This window comes from Caretta caretta, chromosome 12, assembly GCF_965140235.1.
Source record: "Caretta caretta isolate rCarCar2 chromosome 12, rCarCar1.hap1, whole genome shotgun sequence".
Classification (NCBI taxonomy): Eukaryota; Metazoa; Chordata; order Testudines; family Cheloniidae; genus Caretta; species Caretta caretta.
In genome coordinates, this window is record NC_134217.1 from 16,300,907 (window position 1) to 16,317,471 (window position 16,565).

At 41.2% G+C, this 16,565-nt stretch overlaps 1 protein-coding gene across 1 annotated transcript in view; it reads right to left on the minus strand.

Moving 5' to 3' along the window:
- The window catches only part of NKD1 (NKD inhibitor of Wnt signaling pathway 1), a 149,057-nt gene that overhangs the window by 50,248 nt on the left and 82,244 nt on the right, over positions 1-16,565 (minus strand). Inside the window, exon 4 of the mRNA XM_048816750.2 lies at positions 11,314-11,371. Within this exon, the coding sequence (XP_048672707.1) occupies positions 11,314-11,371 (58 nt within the window). The remainder of the gene's footprint in view (positions 1-11,313; positions 11,372-16,565) is intronic.

Sequence of the window (16,565 nt, forward strand, 5' to 3'; positions counted from 1 at the left end):
TGCACAGCAAAACTCTGAGGTTTCTCCAGAGCCCTGTGAAAATTCCTTCTGGATATTTTGGTTTACAAGTGCTGTTCCCCCCCCCCAAAAAAAGTTTTAAACCCTTTACAGTACAATGCTGGGCACTTGGTATTACATCCTCCATTGGTTAGAGGACTTGGATTGCTGGATTCTGATTTACAGAGCAAGAAAAATCTGATTACTGGAAGTTTTTCTTTTCCTCTTCCCCTTCCCCCTCACCCTCACCCATGTTGGGAATTTCCATCTAACCAGAGCAGCTGGACTCCAGGCTTTTTTGAGAGCAGAAATATTGCTTGAGGTTCATTTCCACAACCCTATCGTGCTGCATTTACTATTTGCTTTTACTCACAGACTAGTTGTGGTTACACACACACACACAAACACGCACACCTTTCCTCCTCCTCCTCCAAACAAATGATATTTTATCTTTTTCTCCACAGGAGACTAAGGTTGACTGCTACTTATGCTTTGAGGTTTGGATATGATTGAGATGAAACATCTGTTAAGAAAAAAGGTGGAGAGAGAGAGAGAAAAAAAAACTTTTTTCCCTCTAAAAATATCACGTCTTCCCTCCCACCCCCCAAAAAAAACTTAAAGCATGTGATGAAATTTAACTTTTAAAATATAACCCTGGAGCTACTTGAAACTATAAAAGTCTCCTCAGTATCTGAAGCAAGTCAGAATTTCCACTGTTCAAGCTGGGCTTTTATGAAGAGCAGACTTTAGAAAAAGCTGTAATCTGTCTAGGTAACAAAGGACACTTGTTCTGCCTGTTGAGGTAAAACTTTGGGTTTCTGTAGCGACTGCAGCAGAAGTGGAGTTGAAGCATACAAAAGCACCCTGACTGATATACACTTTGAATTTAGGACAGCAAGCTGGCAAAAGCAATATGCTTTTTACTGCAATTGCATCTGTGTGTCTGCATGTACATGCCTAGTGTATTTGTTAGGTTCAGCAAGCTGACAGGGTTGTTGTATCTAAAACATCCAGCCCAAGATCTCCTGGAATGTGACTCCCTTTACAAACTTTAAGGAGAGAAGGTTTCGAAATTTGACACCAGCTAGATGGGTTTCCTACTTTTGAACCCCCTGATGGAAAAGCAGCGACTGTTTAATCTTGCTACAAATCACGTCCTTGCATGCCATAGAGTCAGTCATGAGAGATGTGATCATGTGAAATCCCTGGACGTGACAAGAGGGGCTTCCAGAAGCATGCATATGGGGGGCTAAACAAAAGCCCAATGGAGGAGCACCCAGCACTCTAAAACCTGGCTGAAGTGACCACACCTCTAAAGACCAGCAAGAATGTGTTGCCTTGGCAAGGCAGATATTTTTGTGAAAGTCAAACACAACTGAACTGATTTTGAAGTCGTTGCTAGAAACAGGGTGTGAGGCCTATTGGAGGGGATCCTGACTGCAGGTTTCTAAATGGAACCTGACAACCACTTTGAAGGTGGGAACTTTGGAACCAACATCTCTCTTCTGAGAAATCAACGGTCAAAGCATCTTTGCAGTTATGGTGGCATAAATCTGGTGTCACTTGAGAGGGCAGGGGAGAGAGTGGCATTTTGACTCACTTTTCAGAAATATGTTTAATAAAAAACTCTAGAAGCCGTGGTCAAGGCGACAAGAAAAATAACTGGCAATAATCGTTGCTGGGAAATTAAAAGTAGAAAAGGATCTTTGTTCTTCAAGCAGACTAAGTGAAGCCACTGATATTCATCATCTTTCCAAAAAGATTGGTTTCAAACTCTCAACTGATGTGTTCCCTTAATTTTATTTTTTGGTCATAATGAAGGTTATCCCGGGGCAAAGTTGAACAACATTTTTATCCTGCTGCACACATACAGTAATATCTATCTTAGTACTGTACACATTGGATCAACTGCTTCTCCCATCTGCAACCTCACTGACTCCATGAGACTGTACAGGTGTAAAAAACGACATAATCTGCCTCAGTCTACTAATGGGCTGAACTGATTTTGTGACCTTTTGGTAACTCAGAACCAGGGATGTTCAAAAGCTGTAGCTAGAGAAGATATTTTGCCAGCTGAGATCTTGCTCATTATGTAAGCAGGGCTAAGGGGTCAGATAGTTTAATATTCCTGATGTTATTTGATCCTTTTTATGGCATCTTGGTATGTAGCTTGTCTGTAACTACAGAATAGTGGGAAACATTGCCAACATTGCGTGAAAGGAAGAGAGGTGGGAATATTCTAATGTATTTAAAATATTTTAAAAGTTTCCACATTTTTGAAGAATATTCAAAGAATTTGACCTGCACTCTGCAACTCCCTCACTCATTTTTTCACTTCCTCAGCTTCATCATGAAATTAACAAACGGTTAAGTTACTAATACGTTTTTAATTTTGTGTAACTAGTTACCTTTATGTAAAAGTCATTGGCAAGAAAAGAGGAGCTTTTACTGGTTTTGGAAAAAGTTTTGTATTATACCTTTAAAGCATCTCACCAGCATGGTCCAGTGGATAGAAAACTGGACTGGGAATCAGCAAGTCAGGTTTTTAGTCCTAGCTCTGCTACTGTGCCCTTGGGCAAGTTACTTAATGTCTTTGGTCTGTGTTTCTCAGTCTCTAAAATGGTGATACCACTTTGTAAAATGACTTCAGACCTAGAGACAAAAGCACTAAATAATTTGTAACATGTATAATCTCTCCAGACCAATGTAATAGGTTAAAAATCTAAGAGAAAACATTCTGGCATTTAAACTATGGGGGAAAAGTGCAATTCAAAAGAATTTTAGTGAATGCTGGTGCTTGTAGGTGGTGCTGGATTGTCAGCTCTGGAGACTGAACTCCTACAAACAGAGAACATGTATAGTACAGTTAGACTGGCTTGCTATGCTCCCTGCTGAGCTATGTGTCTCAATTTTCCTGTTGGGATGCGGGAAGTGTGCAGGCTAAAGGACCTCCCCCAGCCTAAGGGGAGGATCCGCAAGGTCCAGGATTTCAATTAAGTACAGGGGACAACTAAAGATATAACAGGGACGGGAGTGAGGTCACAGGGCTAAATGAAGGGAACCTGATGGGGACACCGAGCAGAGAACCCTGGACAGCGCCCACTGCTCCTCGAAGGTGTCAAGGGAGCCAGCAGACGCCGCTCAGAGGAACTCTGCCTAGATGCGTGAGTGGACGGAGGATCGGAAATAGGCCCCTGAGAGGAAGGGTCACTTTTAGAGGTGACAGAGTAGCTCATTTTTCATGCCCATTCTATCAGTGGTTTCTCTGCTACAATTGCCAGAAAGTGGCAGTTGGTACCAACTGTCACGATCCTCTTGGAAATGGACGGAGACCACTGACTGATTTCACAAAGGCTATGGACAGTAACTGGAAGGCAACAGCTTTTTATCAGTACTTTTTTACATCACTACAGTTGAAACAGTGACCCTCGTACAGTGGTTTTCAAACTTTTTAGGCTGCAAACCTCCTTCCAAATAATGCAGTCTCCCGCATACCTCATCCTAGATAGGGTCATAATATTCCCATGATTAGATTGCCAAATCTCACTCAATAAAGTATGTTGTCCACCATTACAGGATTTTTCTCGCATACCCCCTGACGAGAGCTTGCATACACCAGTTTGAAAACCACAGCCCTAGAAGTAAAAGGTTTGTGATCCAAATACCAAACTCCTTAAAAGGAACGGTTAATGTTAGGGAACATTTTTACTTTTTTTAAGTGCTTTATACCATAAGATTTTCCTCCCACTCATGGCAAACAGCCTACCTGTTTCTTATAATTTCCTGGATCTTTGTCTGACCACAGGAAAACTTTGGCTAATCTACCAGGCTCATGTTCTTTGGTGACTTTTCTTCTATCTGCCAAACTAAGCAGTTTTTGCTTGGCGCCGTCCTCTGCTCCTTTTTTCTAGGTTTATTGGTGCCCTTTCCAATTTACAGTAACCAGCTTATCAGCTACCAGTCTGGGTGGAGACCAGCTGTTTTGGCAGACAAATGTAGCTACTGCGAGTGGATCAGTGTGCAGCTGAAGATGCATTTCACAGGTGGCAGCTTTAATAGGGGGCAGTTAATAAAGGAAAGATGGGCAATCTCAAAATTTTGCAGCCACTAAACAGATGATCACCAGAGGGGACCATAAACACAGGTTTTGCTGTATGTGAGTAACACGCTAAGCACAGAGGATTATTAATAAACCATAAAAATGCAGAGTTAACTCATTACACACCAGATTGTTGACAATAAAAGAGCAACCACTTTAATGTACAATTAAAGGGGTGTGGGTTGTGATATTAGTGATGAATAGCTATTAAACTGTAAAGTCCTGGGGAAAGGGAGCCTTTCCTTCCCTGTCTGTAAAGTACCATGTGCACTAATGGCACTAAGTAGGTAATAACAGCTTGAAGACTATTAGGCAACCATGCATGACTGCATAACTCATCTTTTGTCAAGTGATCCTTTCCATAGCAAGGTGCAACCTATGTATTTTCCATATATGCTCAAATGGTTTATATACTGCATGTAAACAATGCCTAGAAAATTATTTATATTTTCAATGTGAAAGAAATTATAACGTTCATAAATGAAGACACTAAATTATGTAGAGTTACTTAGATTTTAAAATTGCCGGGGCAGGGACTGTGCTTTTGTTATATGTCCATTGTCTAGCCCAGGGGTGGCCAACCTGAGCCTGAGAAGGAGCCAGAATTTACCAATGTACATGGCCAAAGAGCCACAGTAACATGTCAGCAGCCGCCCGTCTTTCCCCCTCCCGCCCCCAGTGTCTCCCACCTTCCAGCAGCACCGCCCATCAGCACCTAACCCTCCATCCCTGCAGCTCCCGCCCGCCACGATCAGCTGTTTTGTGGTGTGCAGAAGGCTCGGGGGATGGGGGGGGAGGAGGAGCAAGGGTGCAGCTCACTCGGGGGAAGGGGCGGGGGCCTTGGGGGAAGGAGTGGAGTGGGGCCGGGGCCTGGGGCAGAGCCAGGGGTTGAGCAGCGAGCACCCTGTAGCACAATGGAAAGTTGGCGCCTGTAGCTCCAGCCCCAGAGTCGGTGCCTATACAACGAGCCGCATATTAACCTCTGAGGAGCCGCATGTGGCTCCGGAGCCCCAGGTTGGCCACCCCTGGGCTAGCACAAAGCTCCTAGGCACTATAAATAATAACAGATTAAGTAACCAAGGTATGCTCAAAAATATTTTACCGACAGATAATATTGCTTGTATCCATAGCAGACATTTCAAAAAATTTCCTCAAGACTACGATGTACTGTGAGTGCACTTTAAAAGTTTGTTCAAGGTTCAGAGATAATATTCCTTCCAGTGAAATTCTCTATACATAAAATAGGGAATTACTGCTAAAAACAGACTGAGTATTATGAAAGTGTGTCCACTGTATGGCACATATTCTGTATTCCTAAATTCTGAATTACCAGTGACAGGGGGAGAAAAAGGAAAAAGAATCACAAAGAGTAGGTTACATGTGTGGCTCAGTTCATCTCCACTGACCTTGAGTTCCTTTAAGGTGCCCATTGACCATATAAGAGAAAATCCAAAATTTTCATTTTACAGAGCGGTGAAATCAAAGGCAGGTGCTGAAAATAATAGACAGTTCTGGTCAAACTGTTTCTTTCTGCATGGCACTAAGTAAACAGAGTAGCCACTATTGAGTTCTAACCTCTTGTCATGCGGCAACACTGAGTCAACAATCCGCACTCATGGCTTAATGCTTTTGATGTTTACTTTGTTCTTTCTATAGTTCAAAAGAAAGCACTAATGCACCAGTCCTTTTACCAATCTTAATCCCAGAATCCCGAGCCTTTTGCTGTTGGCCAGTTAAGTCTGTTAAAACGAAAGGATTTGATCAAGCTTTACATAACAACACAGAAGTTAAATCCAGCTCTTTTTTGGACTGCTAAGACAGTTCTTTTTATCTTTGCTGCTCAGATGGCTTTAAAAAAAAAGAAAAGGTAATGAACTTGGCTATGTAAAACAAATGAAGGAATTCAATTATTTCTCCTATTACCACATTGTCTTTTTAGTGTGACTCTTCTAAAGAACTCTGACTTATTCTCTAATCAAATCTCTGTGTGTGAATGCTATGAATCTCCCCCAATGGACTGTTGTGACCTGCTGGGCTTTTCTGCAAATCCATGAAATGCTGTTTTCTTCCTCAGTTTTCTTGATTAAAAAAAAAGCTAGATAACATACAATTGTATGTCAAAGTACCATCAAGGGAGTTTGGCAGTCCAGAAATATAGGGCCAGTTAAAGAGGACCAGGTGAAGGAAAAACAGCTCCAGGTAGATAAGGGCGTGTCTACACGGAGCAGCAATGTGCACTAAGGGGGTAGCGATTTCTAAAGTGAACTAATACACCACACATTAATTTGTTTACATAGACCCACAAGGTCCAGGATATGGTGTGCACTAAAAGATCCTGAGTGTGCTTTAATGTAGTGCTATTCAAAACAGAACTTTTAGTGCACACCAACAGGGTCTTACACAGACCAATTAATGCACAATGCAATAGCACTTTTTAAATCACACCCCCATCGTGCGCATTGCTGCTCTGTACAGACAAACCCTAACACTATAAAGCACCAGAATCCAGCACAGGAAATCTTCACCTGTCCCAAACTGCAGAAGTGCCAGGTTCTGCCCCCGCTGAAATAAACCATTGATTTGCTCACTCCTTCTCAACCCCTACAAACGCAGAGAGGAAATACAGTCCCGTGGTTAAGCTGATTGTCTGATAGTTGGGGGTTCAAATCCCTGCCCTACCATAGACTTCCTATTTGACCTCGGGCAAGTCATTTAGTCTTTTTGTGCCTCAGTTTTCCATCTGTACAGTAGTACTTCTCTACCTCATGGGGGATAAATACACTAAAGATTGTGGGGTGCTCATAGTACACTAATAGAGGGGGCCATAAAACTATTTTATGTAGTTAGATCTATTTATCTAAAATACCCACTTCTACTTTACATAAGCAGTTTCTGTATAGAAAATTGTTAGAACGAGTTGTCCTTTGTATCCATAGCCATGTTACAGAGCCATGTTTGAACTTCACTAGAAAGGGTTAGCTTCATTGCTGTTCTAATAGTCCGTTACCCCTGCAAGAGGAAGTATCCAACAGGACTCCAAGAAGGGGAGCGTGGATGCACTGAAAAGTCTGAAAGCATTTTGATTTGACACAATTAAGCCACATTAAAGAAACTGTTCTGGAAAAGTGGATAGAATTGTTACTAATGGGGAAAGCAGGGCACGTAGGTATCAGAAAGGGTCGGGGAAATCTGCTGTCTTTTTAGAACAAGACAACGCCTTCCCAGTGTGCATTTAAGCAAGAAAATCCTGAGAGAGAACAGTTACCTTCCTTCCAGCTGCAAGAGTGCCAGGGCAAAATTCTTCCCAGGGCTCCAGGGAGTGAGAAAGGACCGCCTACACTCATCTACCTCCTGCCCCCACTACTCAGCTTCTTCATATGAATGAGACACACTGGTAGTAATAATGTGAACTGCACTTCTTGGCATTGAGCTGCAATGACAAAATATAATAGCCTAAAAGTGCCAAGAGCAGTTTTACTCTCTAGTAAAGAATCCTGCTACTGGGTGTTATGTTTGCTGTACAGTGCAATGCCACAACCAAAAGCAAACCACGAATTAGACGTAGAGTTGTGTATTATGCACCACAATATAACTAGATGAAAAAGACAAAATGAGACACATTGTGAATGGAATTATTAATTTTACTGGCTTTTCATATCCAGCATAAAATTGGCTTTTACTATAATTCTGTCTATTAAAAATTCAACAACATCTGCCAAGCATTACCACAGACATCACCTATACTAAATGGAGGTAAAAACTGTAGCAAGCTCAGATGTGGCAACTGTTTCCAAATGTTGGTTTAATAATGACAATTATTAATTATTATTTATATTACAGCAGCTCTCAGAGGCCCCTGCTGAGACTGGGGCCATATTGAACAAACATAAAGTAAGAAATAATCTCTTCTCCAAAGGACTTACAAGTTAAACAGATGATACAGACAGAAGAGTGAATTATTATTTAACCCATTTTACAGATGGGGAATTAAGATGCAGACACTGTTAGAGTGGATGATCTTTTGAGTCCCAGTTCAGTATCCTAAATATAAGATGATCCACTTGACAGCTCTCTTATATAGTTTTACCACAGAGTTTGTTTGTTCCTCTGGCATGAACTACATATTTTTAAAAATAAAACCAGTAGCTGGCCATACTACGAACCCTAGCACTAATATAGATAATGTTATCACAACTCATTGAAGCTCAGTTTTTAATTCTATGCAAAGAGAGAAACTAAAATTCTATGTGAAAAAGTAGCTTTTAAATCAACTGATGGTTTTAAACTAGTTTCTTTCAGCAATTCCACAACGCTTCCTGAGAGCTGGGTTTTGCCAACACCAACCCAACAGAAATGGACAGGTGTTACCCTGGTAATGGTCATTTTTACAAACTCTCTGTACATTATATCTACCGTTCATACTGTAAGGATAAGGCCTTCGTCTGCAGCTAGGTTAAAAGAGCAGCAGCCATTAGCCTAGAAGCAGGAAGTCACATCCTCACATTCCATCTAAATTACAATGTAATATCAGGCTGTTAAGAAGGAAACCCCCTCCTCATAGCACCCACTATCATCAGATAAAGAAACAGATCTTAAGATGGTTAAAGAAAACTTAAGTTTGCTAGCTGTCTGGCAAGAAATCATTTATCAACAATTGTAGCTGTGAAATCTATACTTCTTTATTGTTTTGTCATTATGGTCCCCACATCCCTATTGTTTGTCTGTATGACCTCTGTCTGGTTCTTTGATTGTTTCTGTTGGTTACATAATTAATTTTGCTAGGTGTAAATTAATTAAGGTGGTGGGGTATGATTGGTTAGAGAATTTTGTTAGGATTGGTTAGTAAAATTTTAGTATAATGATTGGTTAAGGTACAGGTTCACCCCAGGACTCCAGTTTCACTATATAAACTGGGGTCCAAAAGGAAGTTCTTTGGGAACCAGCTCCAGGACACAGCCCCAAGAACAAAGCTGCCAGACCTCAACACTCTGCCAATGACACCGTGCAGAAACTGGAGTCCCCCAGATGGATCTGATCCTGACTGGCCATGGAGAAAAGTTCATCTGCCTTACTGGGAATGGTGATCTCTGTATGTGTAGCGTGTGCTGTCTGGTTTTGGGGATTGTTAATAAATAGAAGTTAGGTAGGATATTGCTGGGTAAGGTTCTTTCACTGGTAAAAGACCCCACAAACCCACAGAAAGGTGAGAGTGGGTGGCTAAATTGACAGGGTTACGCCTGAGCCCTAGGAACGGGGTAAGGGTGGGTGCCCCTAGAGTGTGTGAGTGACAGAGAATTTTGTGCAGGTAACAATTCCCTCTGCGGCACTTGGCATTGGCCACTGTCGGAAGACGGGATACTAGGCTAGATGGACCTTTGGTCTGACTCAGTATGGCAGTTCTTATGTTCTAATGCAGACCAATAGTTTACATGCCCCTTCTCATATAAATTAGGCAGCAGCTTCTAAATGAAATTTAAAACTTTATGCTTCCATCCCCAAAGGAATAAAGATGCTCCAAGAATCATTTGCTAGAGAAAAGCAAGAGGAGGCTAAGAACCTAGACTCACCACTCAGGAAGAAACAAGCAAAGAAAGTTTTACTGGACTAGCAGAGCAGAACTGCAGAAGCCATATTAACTGATGGGGGACATGTATTTTTGGCACCTTCAGTTCCACCAACACAAAGATGAGTTCTGGATGGGAATCTTGACAAACAGTGAAAGGGTATGGGGTTATTGATGTGAAAAACTGCATAGGTGCCATCTAGTGCTGTGACCCCAGCAGAACTCACGAATTACTCAGAGTTGGATCTGGTTAGAACTTACAAGGGGGAACCCAAAAATATTGAAGGACTTGCGTTCTGTAAAATGAACTCTTCCACTACGTAGGTACTGAACAATGTCCAAATCTAGTGTTAGAAGACACCCAGCTTCTAACTGCAAAAGTATGAACTCATCATTCTAGATAGCGGTCTTAATGAATTCTTCCATTGGAGCTTCCGCTAAGCAACCTCATGCAGTATCCATCTCTATCCTTTTCAAAACAGGAGATTCATCTACAGTCTCAGTGATACCAAACCTCATTTACCAAGAGCACATGACCTTAAAATCCACGGACATTTTTATACAGAATATTCTAACCACACACACAAGTAGCCATTATATAGAATGGTGGTATTGTCTAAATAATACTTGGTATGGTTCCTTACATTGAACTAAATGGGGACATTGCTTCCATTAGCCCATAACCTCAGTATAGTGCACAGCCAAAGTAACTAGCCCCTGTGTAAGGGACAATCTCATAAGCGCTTCAGCAGTCCCATGGCTGTTGTGTTTTTGCTACACAGGGCAGGATAGCTAGTAGAACTATGCAGTTGAAAATCCAGTGTCCTCAACTCTGCATTCCTCATCCCCATGCCCAACCCATTAGGGTGCAAGAAGCCCCATTAAGCTGTGTTCTTTGGCACACAGGAGGGGTACAATCCTGCTGTTCCCTTCACAGCAGAGCTACACCATTTTCCACTACTGTGGAAATTACAGAAGAGGCAAGTTTAGCCTCATAGACCAGAGAGCTGCACAAATAATGACATCTGCTCTTTTGTGCAAGATGTGCTGAGCAAGAATCTCTAATTCTTATTGGAGATTAACAAATCTGGTCTCTGTGCCACAATCAGACTGTGGCTACACATCTGCACTTGAAGCTGGGGGGTGTGATTCCCAGTGCAAGTGGACATACTCGCGTTAGCTTTCATGGAGCTATCTCACAAACAGAAGCCACCACAGCCTAGGCAGCAGCGAGCGATGGCACTGGACCAGCCACCCCAAGTACTTTCCCAAGGGGTCCCTGAGGGTTTGCACCGGGGGCAGCTAGCCCCTGCCACTGCTCACTGCTGGCTGTGCTGCCATGGCTACGTGGCTATTTTTAGTGCGCTAGCTTGATGAGCGCTAGTGTGACTATATCTACTTGAGCTGGGAATCGCACTCCTAGCTCAAAGTGTAGACATCGTCTAGATTTGTGGATTTACAGAAATATGGTGTACAGAATATGGTGTACAGGGTTACAGAAATATGGTGTATTCCTGTCTTATTAGCCACCAAAGATAATGACACTCCCCATACAGACTACACACTATTATTCACAGAATTCACACTTTATGACCTTGTTTGAATTTTCCAAATATGCCTTAGTATTAACCCAGGAGAACTGTTCTTCATATACCTTCTAGATGAAAGTGTTCATCACCAATTGTCTCTCTGTAACCTTCACCAGACGGCTCCTGTAGAAATAAGAGGTACAAAGAAAAAAAAAGATTTAATGGCTTTACAAAACATTGAAACATTAATCAAATACCTAATCTGATTCCAAAGTTAATGACAAATGTTATAAATCATAACGCAACTAGCCCTCACAATGCAGTCATCTTCCTCATGCACATACGCACCATTTCATGAGTGCTTATGATAACAGAGAGAAAGGAAAAGGTACAGTTCTAAAAGTTTGAAGTATCCCATTCATGGCCAATATACCTTTACTGCAGAGATCGTTAAGAAACACAAAGCCAATAAAGATGGCATTCACCTGGGAATTAGGGGCAGCGGGCAGGGACGCTTCTGCAGGAAGACAAGGGTAAGTCAGTATCTCTCCAAAAGGAGGACTGGTTGTATTCATTAGCTTATTTATTGAGGTCATCCAATCAAGATAAATATCACTTCATTTCATTTTCTTAAAGAGACTGACAGAGGCTCAGCAATTTTTTAACCTTCAGAGACTGTACATTGCCCTACCTTTCTAAGTGACTTGTTAGCAGTTACCAACTGTCTCCTTTCTGCAGACCAGGAGGTAACTAAAGCAAGAAATAAGACCCTGGGAACTCTGAGACCAATTTCTGTACCTGTGTTTTTTAATTAGATTCTACAGAATGCACTGTTGTCTGAACAACCCTGAAGAACCTGAAAACTTCCCTTTCTCCTTGTGCATGTACATTTTAAATAAAGTTATGAACTGGTGTCCCAACTCTGCAGCCACCGCATGAGAATGAATCTCACTGAAAGGCATGATTGTGCTGGATAAAACTATAGGGTTTTTGCAGCGCCATCAGAGCAGCCATTTTGGATTTATTCTTCCAAGCAGCAAATCCCCACAACCTCTTTCTGAAGCTTTGTTTTTATTTTAAAATATCTATTAGAGCCCCTTCTTTCTTAATAAGTGTTGATGAGCACCAGCCCTTATCTCCAAAATAAACAAAGGAAGGAATTGGCATAGAAGGATGGGAAATGCTATTAAATGCTGCAGTTGGTCATTACCACATTTCTGCAAGAGGATGAAATCTCCAAAACTAACTAACTAAGGGCCTGACAATAACATCCTCATATGTGTAGGCACAGACATTGGCATAAGGTGGAGAGACAAGCATCAAAGAATTAACCTGAAGAAGTAGATGTAGCTGCCTTTGCATGGCACTCAAGGGTAGATTCTGTGCGAAGTCCTCACACTAACATCTGATTATACGAGTAGGTATGAAATCACACCATTAACATATCTATCTCTCTCATTTAAGCTGTACACACAGAACTGTTTGGGGGACATGAAAAGGAAAAAAAACCTTAGGAAATAACAGACCCTGGTTTTATGACGGTAACACAAAAGATTTGTGAAGTTAGGAGTTTTTAAAATTAAGGGACACAAATGCACTTGTGAAAATCAGTGTTTACTTTCACTACAGTGTAAAAAAAAATGTGAGGAGAGTTCTTCATATTAACGAGAACTTTTGACTTACTTGCACTATTAAAGCAGAGCTCAAGTCCAAGCCCTGAGAACACTAGGATAAGTTCAGTTGTAAATATCCTACAACTTTTAGTTTCTTCTTGCATTTTCAAATGCCCCTTTGAACAGGTACGTGTCGTCATTTTCTTTGGGTCCCCGAAACAGTGCCTTCCACACTCAAGAGCACCTCCAATGACTGTATGGTAATGAGCTAGGTAGTGTAGTGACTATGCAGACAAACATGGTACCATAATTCGTTCATATACCCCTACATATTTAGCAGCTGCTTTTGAACTGAGCAGAAATGTTGATTTATCACTTATTTTCTTAGAAAAGAGCCATGGGACAGCTGGACAGCTGCTAGTTATAAGCTGAAATCACCTTGCTTTTAACATTCCACCCACAGGGGAATAACTTCCACTCTGTAGCCCCCACCTCTAGAACTCCAACTTTAGCTGTATAGGCATTGGATAGGACTCCCAAGTGCTGATGCCTAATCTTGTTATCTTCTGGGCCAGAGGAAATTATGAAATCCATTGAACCATATTGACAAACCTTGGAGTCTTGTAACTTATTTATTTATAAGAAGTTTTCTTGGTCATAGCTAAATTACAAACAAACAAAACCTTTTCTTTTAAAGGCAAAAGGTATTTCACTGTAAAAAACAACACCCAATGAATAAGCTAATAAAATGCAACTTTAGCAACTGATACCTCAACAGGCAGGAACTGAGAAAAAGAATGCATAAGAGGGGAAAGCAAATAGTTAATATTCTATGAGTTGGACTCCCTATTTTCTCATTTTAATCATTAAATGGGCCTTATGTAAATATTTTTACATGCTAGTTCTAGCTTCACTCCCTGTAGCTCCTAGTTATTCAGTTAATTTATGGTAGTGAGTTCATACAAACTAAATTTTAAATAATTATTTTTCCCCTTAAGCCAAATTATTATGACTCACCAACTTCTGGGAATGTTTTTGCTGATAGTGTAAAGCAGTAATACTAGTGTTAAATGGCATATGAATTGACAACCCAGTCCTAAAGCTGACGACAGCAACACTTGCACAATTTACTGACATATCTAGACAGCTAGAACTCATCAGCTGCCAATTAAATTTGCTCTTTCGTGCCAGTAAGATTATGACATGCATTATTTCTGATAGACAGACATTTATGCAATAGAGGTGTGGGAAACTGGACCCTAAAAATATCTACTGTTATACTAAGATCTTACGGGAGAAACTGAAAAACTAAGCCACAAAAAGTTGCACTGATCCAAATATCACTATTGTTTTGGTGAACAAATTGCACTGGAAACAAGTATCACAGTATCTTTTAACACCCCAAAGCCAGGTGTCACAACCTATATAAGTGCCATAATGCCCTCTGCTTGTGAAAAGTGTTCTGGACATTTCACATATAATATCATTTCAGAAATGAAGAAAAAAAGACAATGGCTCGGGGAAAGTTATCTACAACAATCCTGATTTCTTCTCTATTGTAAAAAATGCAGAGTTCTTCCAGTTACGCACCAAGTATTGTTTTAAAAAGATTAATTAGACAATCTCTTTCTTCAGGCTGAGATGGGGGAAATGCATTGGCTACACCAATTCTGAAAATGTAATATGACAACATAGCCAGGCGACGGTGTAGCATACATGTTGGCAACAGAAAAATAAATGATGTTAATGAGAAGAGGCAGGGCATTAATCAGATGAGCATACCCAAAGAAGAACATGAAGGAACGTCTTTAAAAAAACCAAAGGAAATATCTGCTTGATGAAATAGTAGTTGTGATGAAAGACCAAATTAAAATTCCGATCTTGCATCAGATTCTGCTCGCATATACCCTTCTGCTCTGCATGGATGCAAGGGTCCACATTAGTAGATTGTACTAGAGGACGGGTGCCTACGAGAGCAAAAGCAACCATGTGTAAGTCTTAGATATCTGAGATATATCACAGTCCTGACACCGTGTTTTAAATCACAACACTGCATTTTCCAACTGGAACACCAAGTCATGAAACAACCAAAACCAGATGTACCCTGTGACATACTATATAAATGAGGTCAGCAAATGTTTGAAAGAGTAAAGAAAAGAAAAGTTTATGTAGAAGGAGTATTCCAGTGTGCCATTTCTATAGGTTGCCAAACAGGATCCCATCTACAGCAAGTGTTTGCACCTCAGTGGGAGTTTCCCAGATAAATAAGTTAGCCCCTGTTAGCTATCAACACAAATCATACAAAATGACTAAAACTCAAGCTCAGACATCTGCTTCAAAGCTGTTAACAGCTGCCTGGCTGACTTCAGCAGTAAAGACCTTGTGTCCCACATATTCTTTTCTGATAGGTGCCACTGTAATCAACTGAGATTTAAGGGGGTAGGAGTAGAGAGAAGAGTTAATTAGTGCAACTCCCTCAGAAATGCAGCTCAGTATATACATACATAAGGAAGAAAAGCCATTTTTAAAAGCTCCCTAGTCCAGACTTCTACTTAGCTGGTTATAGTCAGACAATCCCACCTTCCGCTCCCCTTTGCAGTAGGCTCGAACTCCACACTGAATTCTAAAACACTGGAAAGTCTATTTTTTTTTAACCCCAATCTGAGCCCTAACCACTCTTCAATTTTAATACAGACATGATCTTCTGAATTGCTGAAGTCAAGACATTCCTTCTGGCCATCTCTAGGCTATTGGATTCACATCCCCAGCTATCTAAAATGCTGCAATCAGAATATTCTTCCTTTCCCATTGTTCTGTCCATGTCACTCTTTTCCCTCAACCCCCTCGCTAACTCTCCTTCTGCTAAGTTCCTTGTCTTTGCCTCCCAGGCTCCGCACGGTGGTACTCCTATCTATATTTGAGCTCTCATCCCCTTCCATGGTTCCAAGCACCGTCTATTGACTACCCCTAGCATATGATGTGAAGGCATAACAGAGCTGAATGCCATCTGTATATCATTGGCAACTGAGCCCAAGAATTCTCTCACTTTTGCCCAATAGCTGCATATAGGTATCAATAGGCCAAGAGAGGATTGAACATTTTGATACTGCACAGATGAGAGCGCCTTGGGGACAGAGGAGCTGATACACAGAAGTATTTGGGTACCTCTGGGTAAAGCCTTGAACTATTTCAGGGTCTTTCTTGATTCCAACCATGTTGAGTGCTGCCACAAAGTCCAAGAATATAAATATAGAACTATTGTCTTGTCCACGAGCATCATCATATCTGCTCCATATTCCGGTCTGAAATCCAGACACCTCTACCATTATAGCCTGTAGACAGATATATTTGGAGAGGGCTCTTTGCTAGCTTCTCATTAAATGTGTTAATTGTGTGAGTATCCAAACGACGAGTTATAGGTATAAATGGCCGATTGTGGAAACTATTACCATGATTAGGTGGGCAATCATAACTGCACCCCCAAGTTAAGCACACATTTTGGTCATGCATTGCTCACTTACACATTTGAAAATCACGCCTCAAACATTACTCTGTTCTTCAGTGCCACCTGCTCTGTAGCTGCCTGCACTAGGATTGTAAGCCCCTGGTGGCAAGGGCTTCCTATCGCCATGTTTATATATGTTTATTGAGTCATTGAGTCATTGAATCATAGGGTTGGAAGGGACCTCAGGAGATCATCTAGTCCAACCCCCTGCTTGAAGCAGGACTAAGCCCCAATTTTTGCCCCAGATCCCTAAATGGCC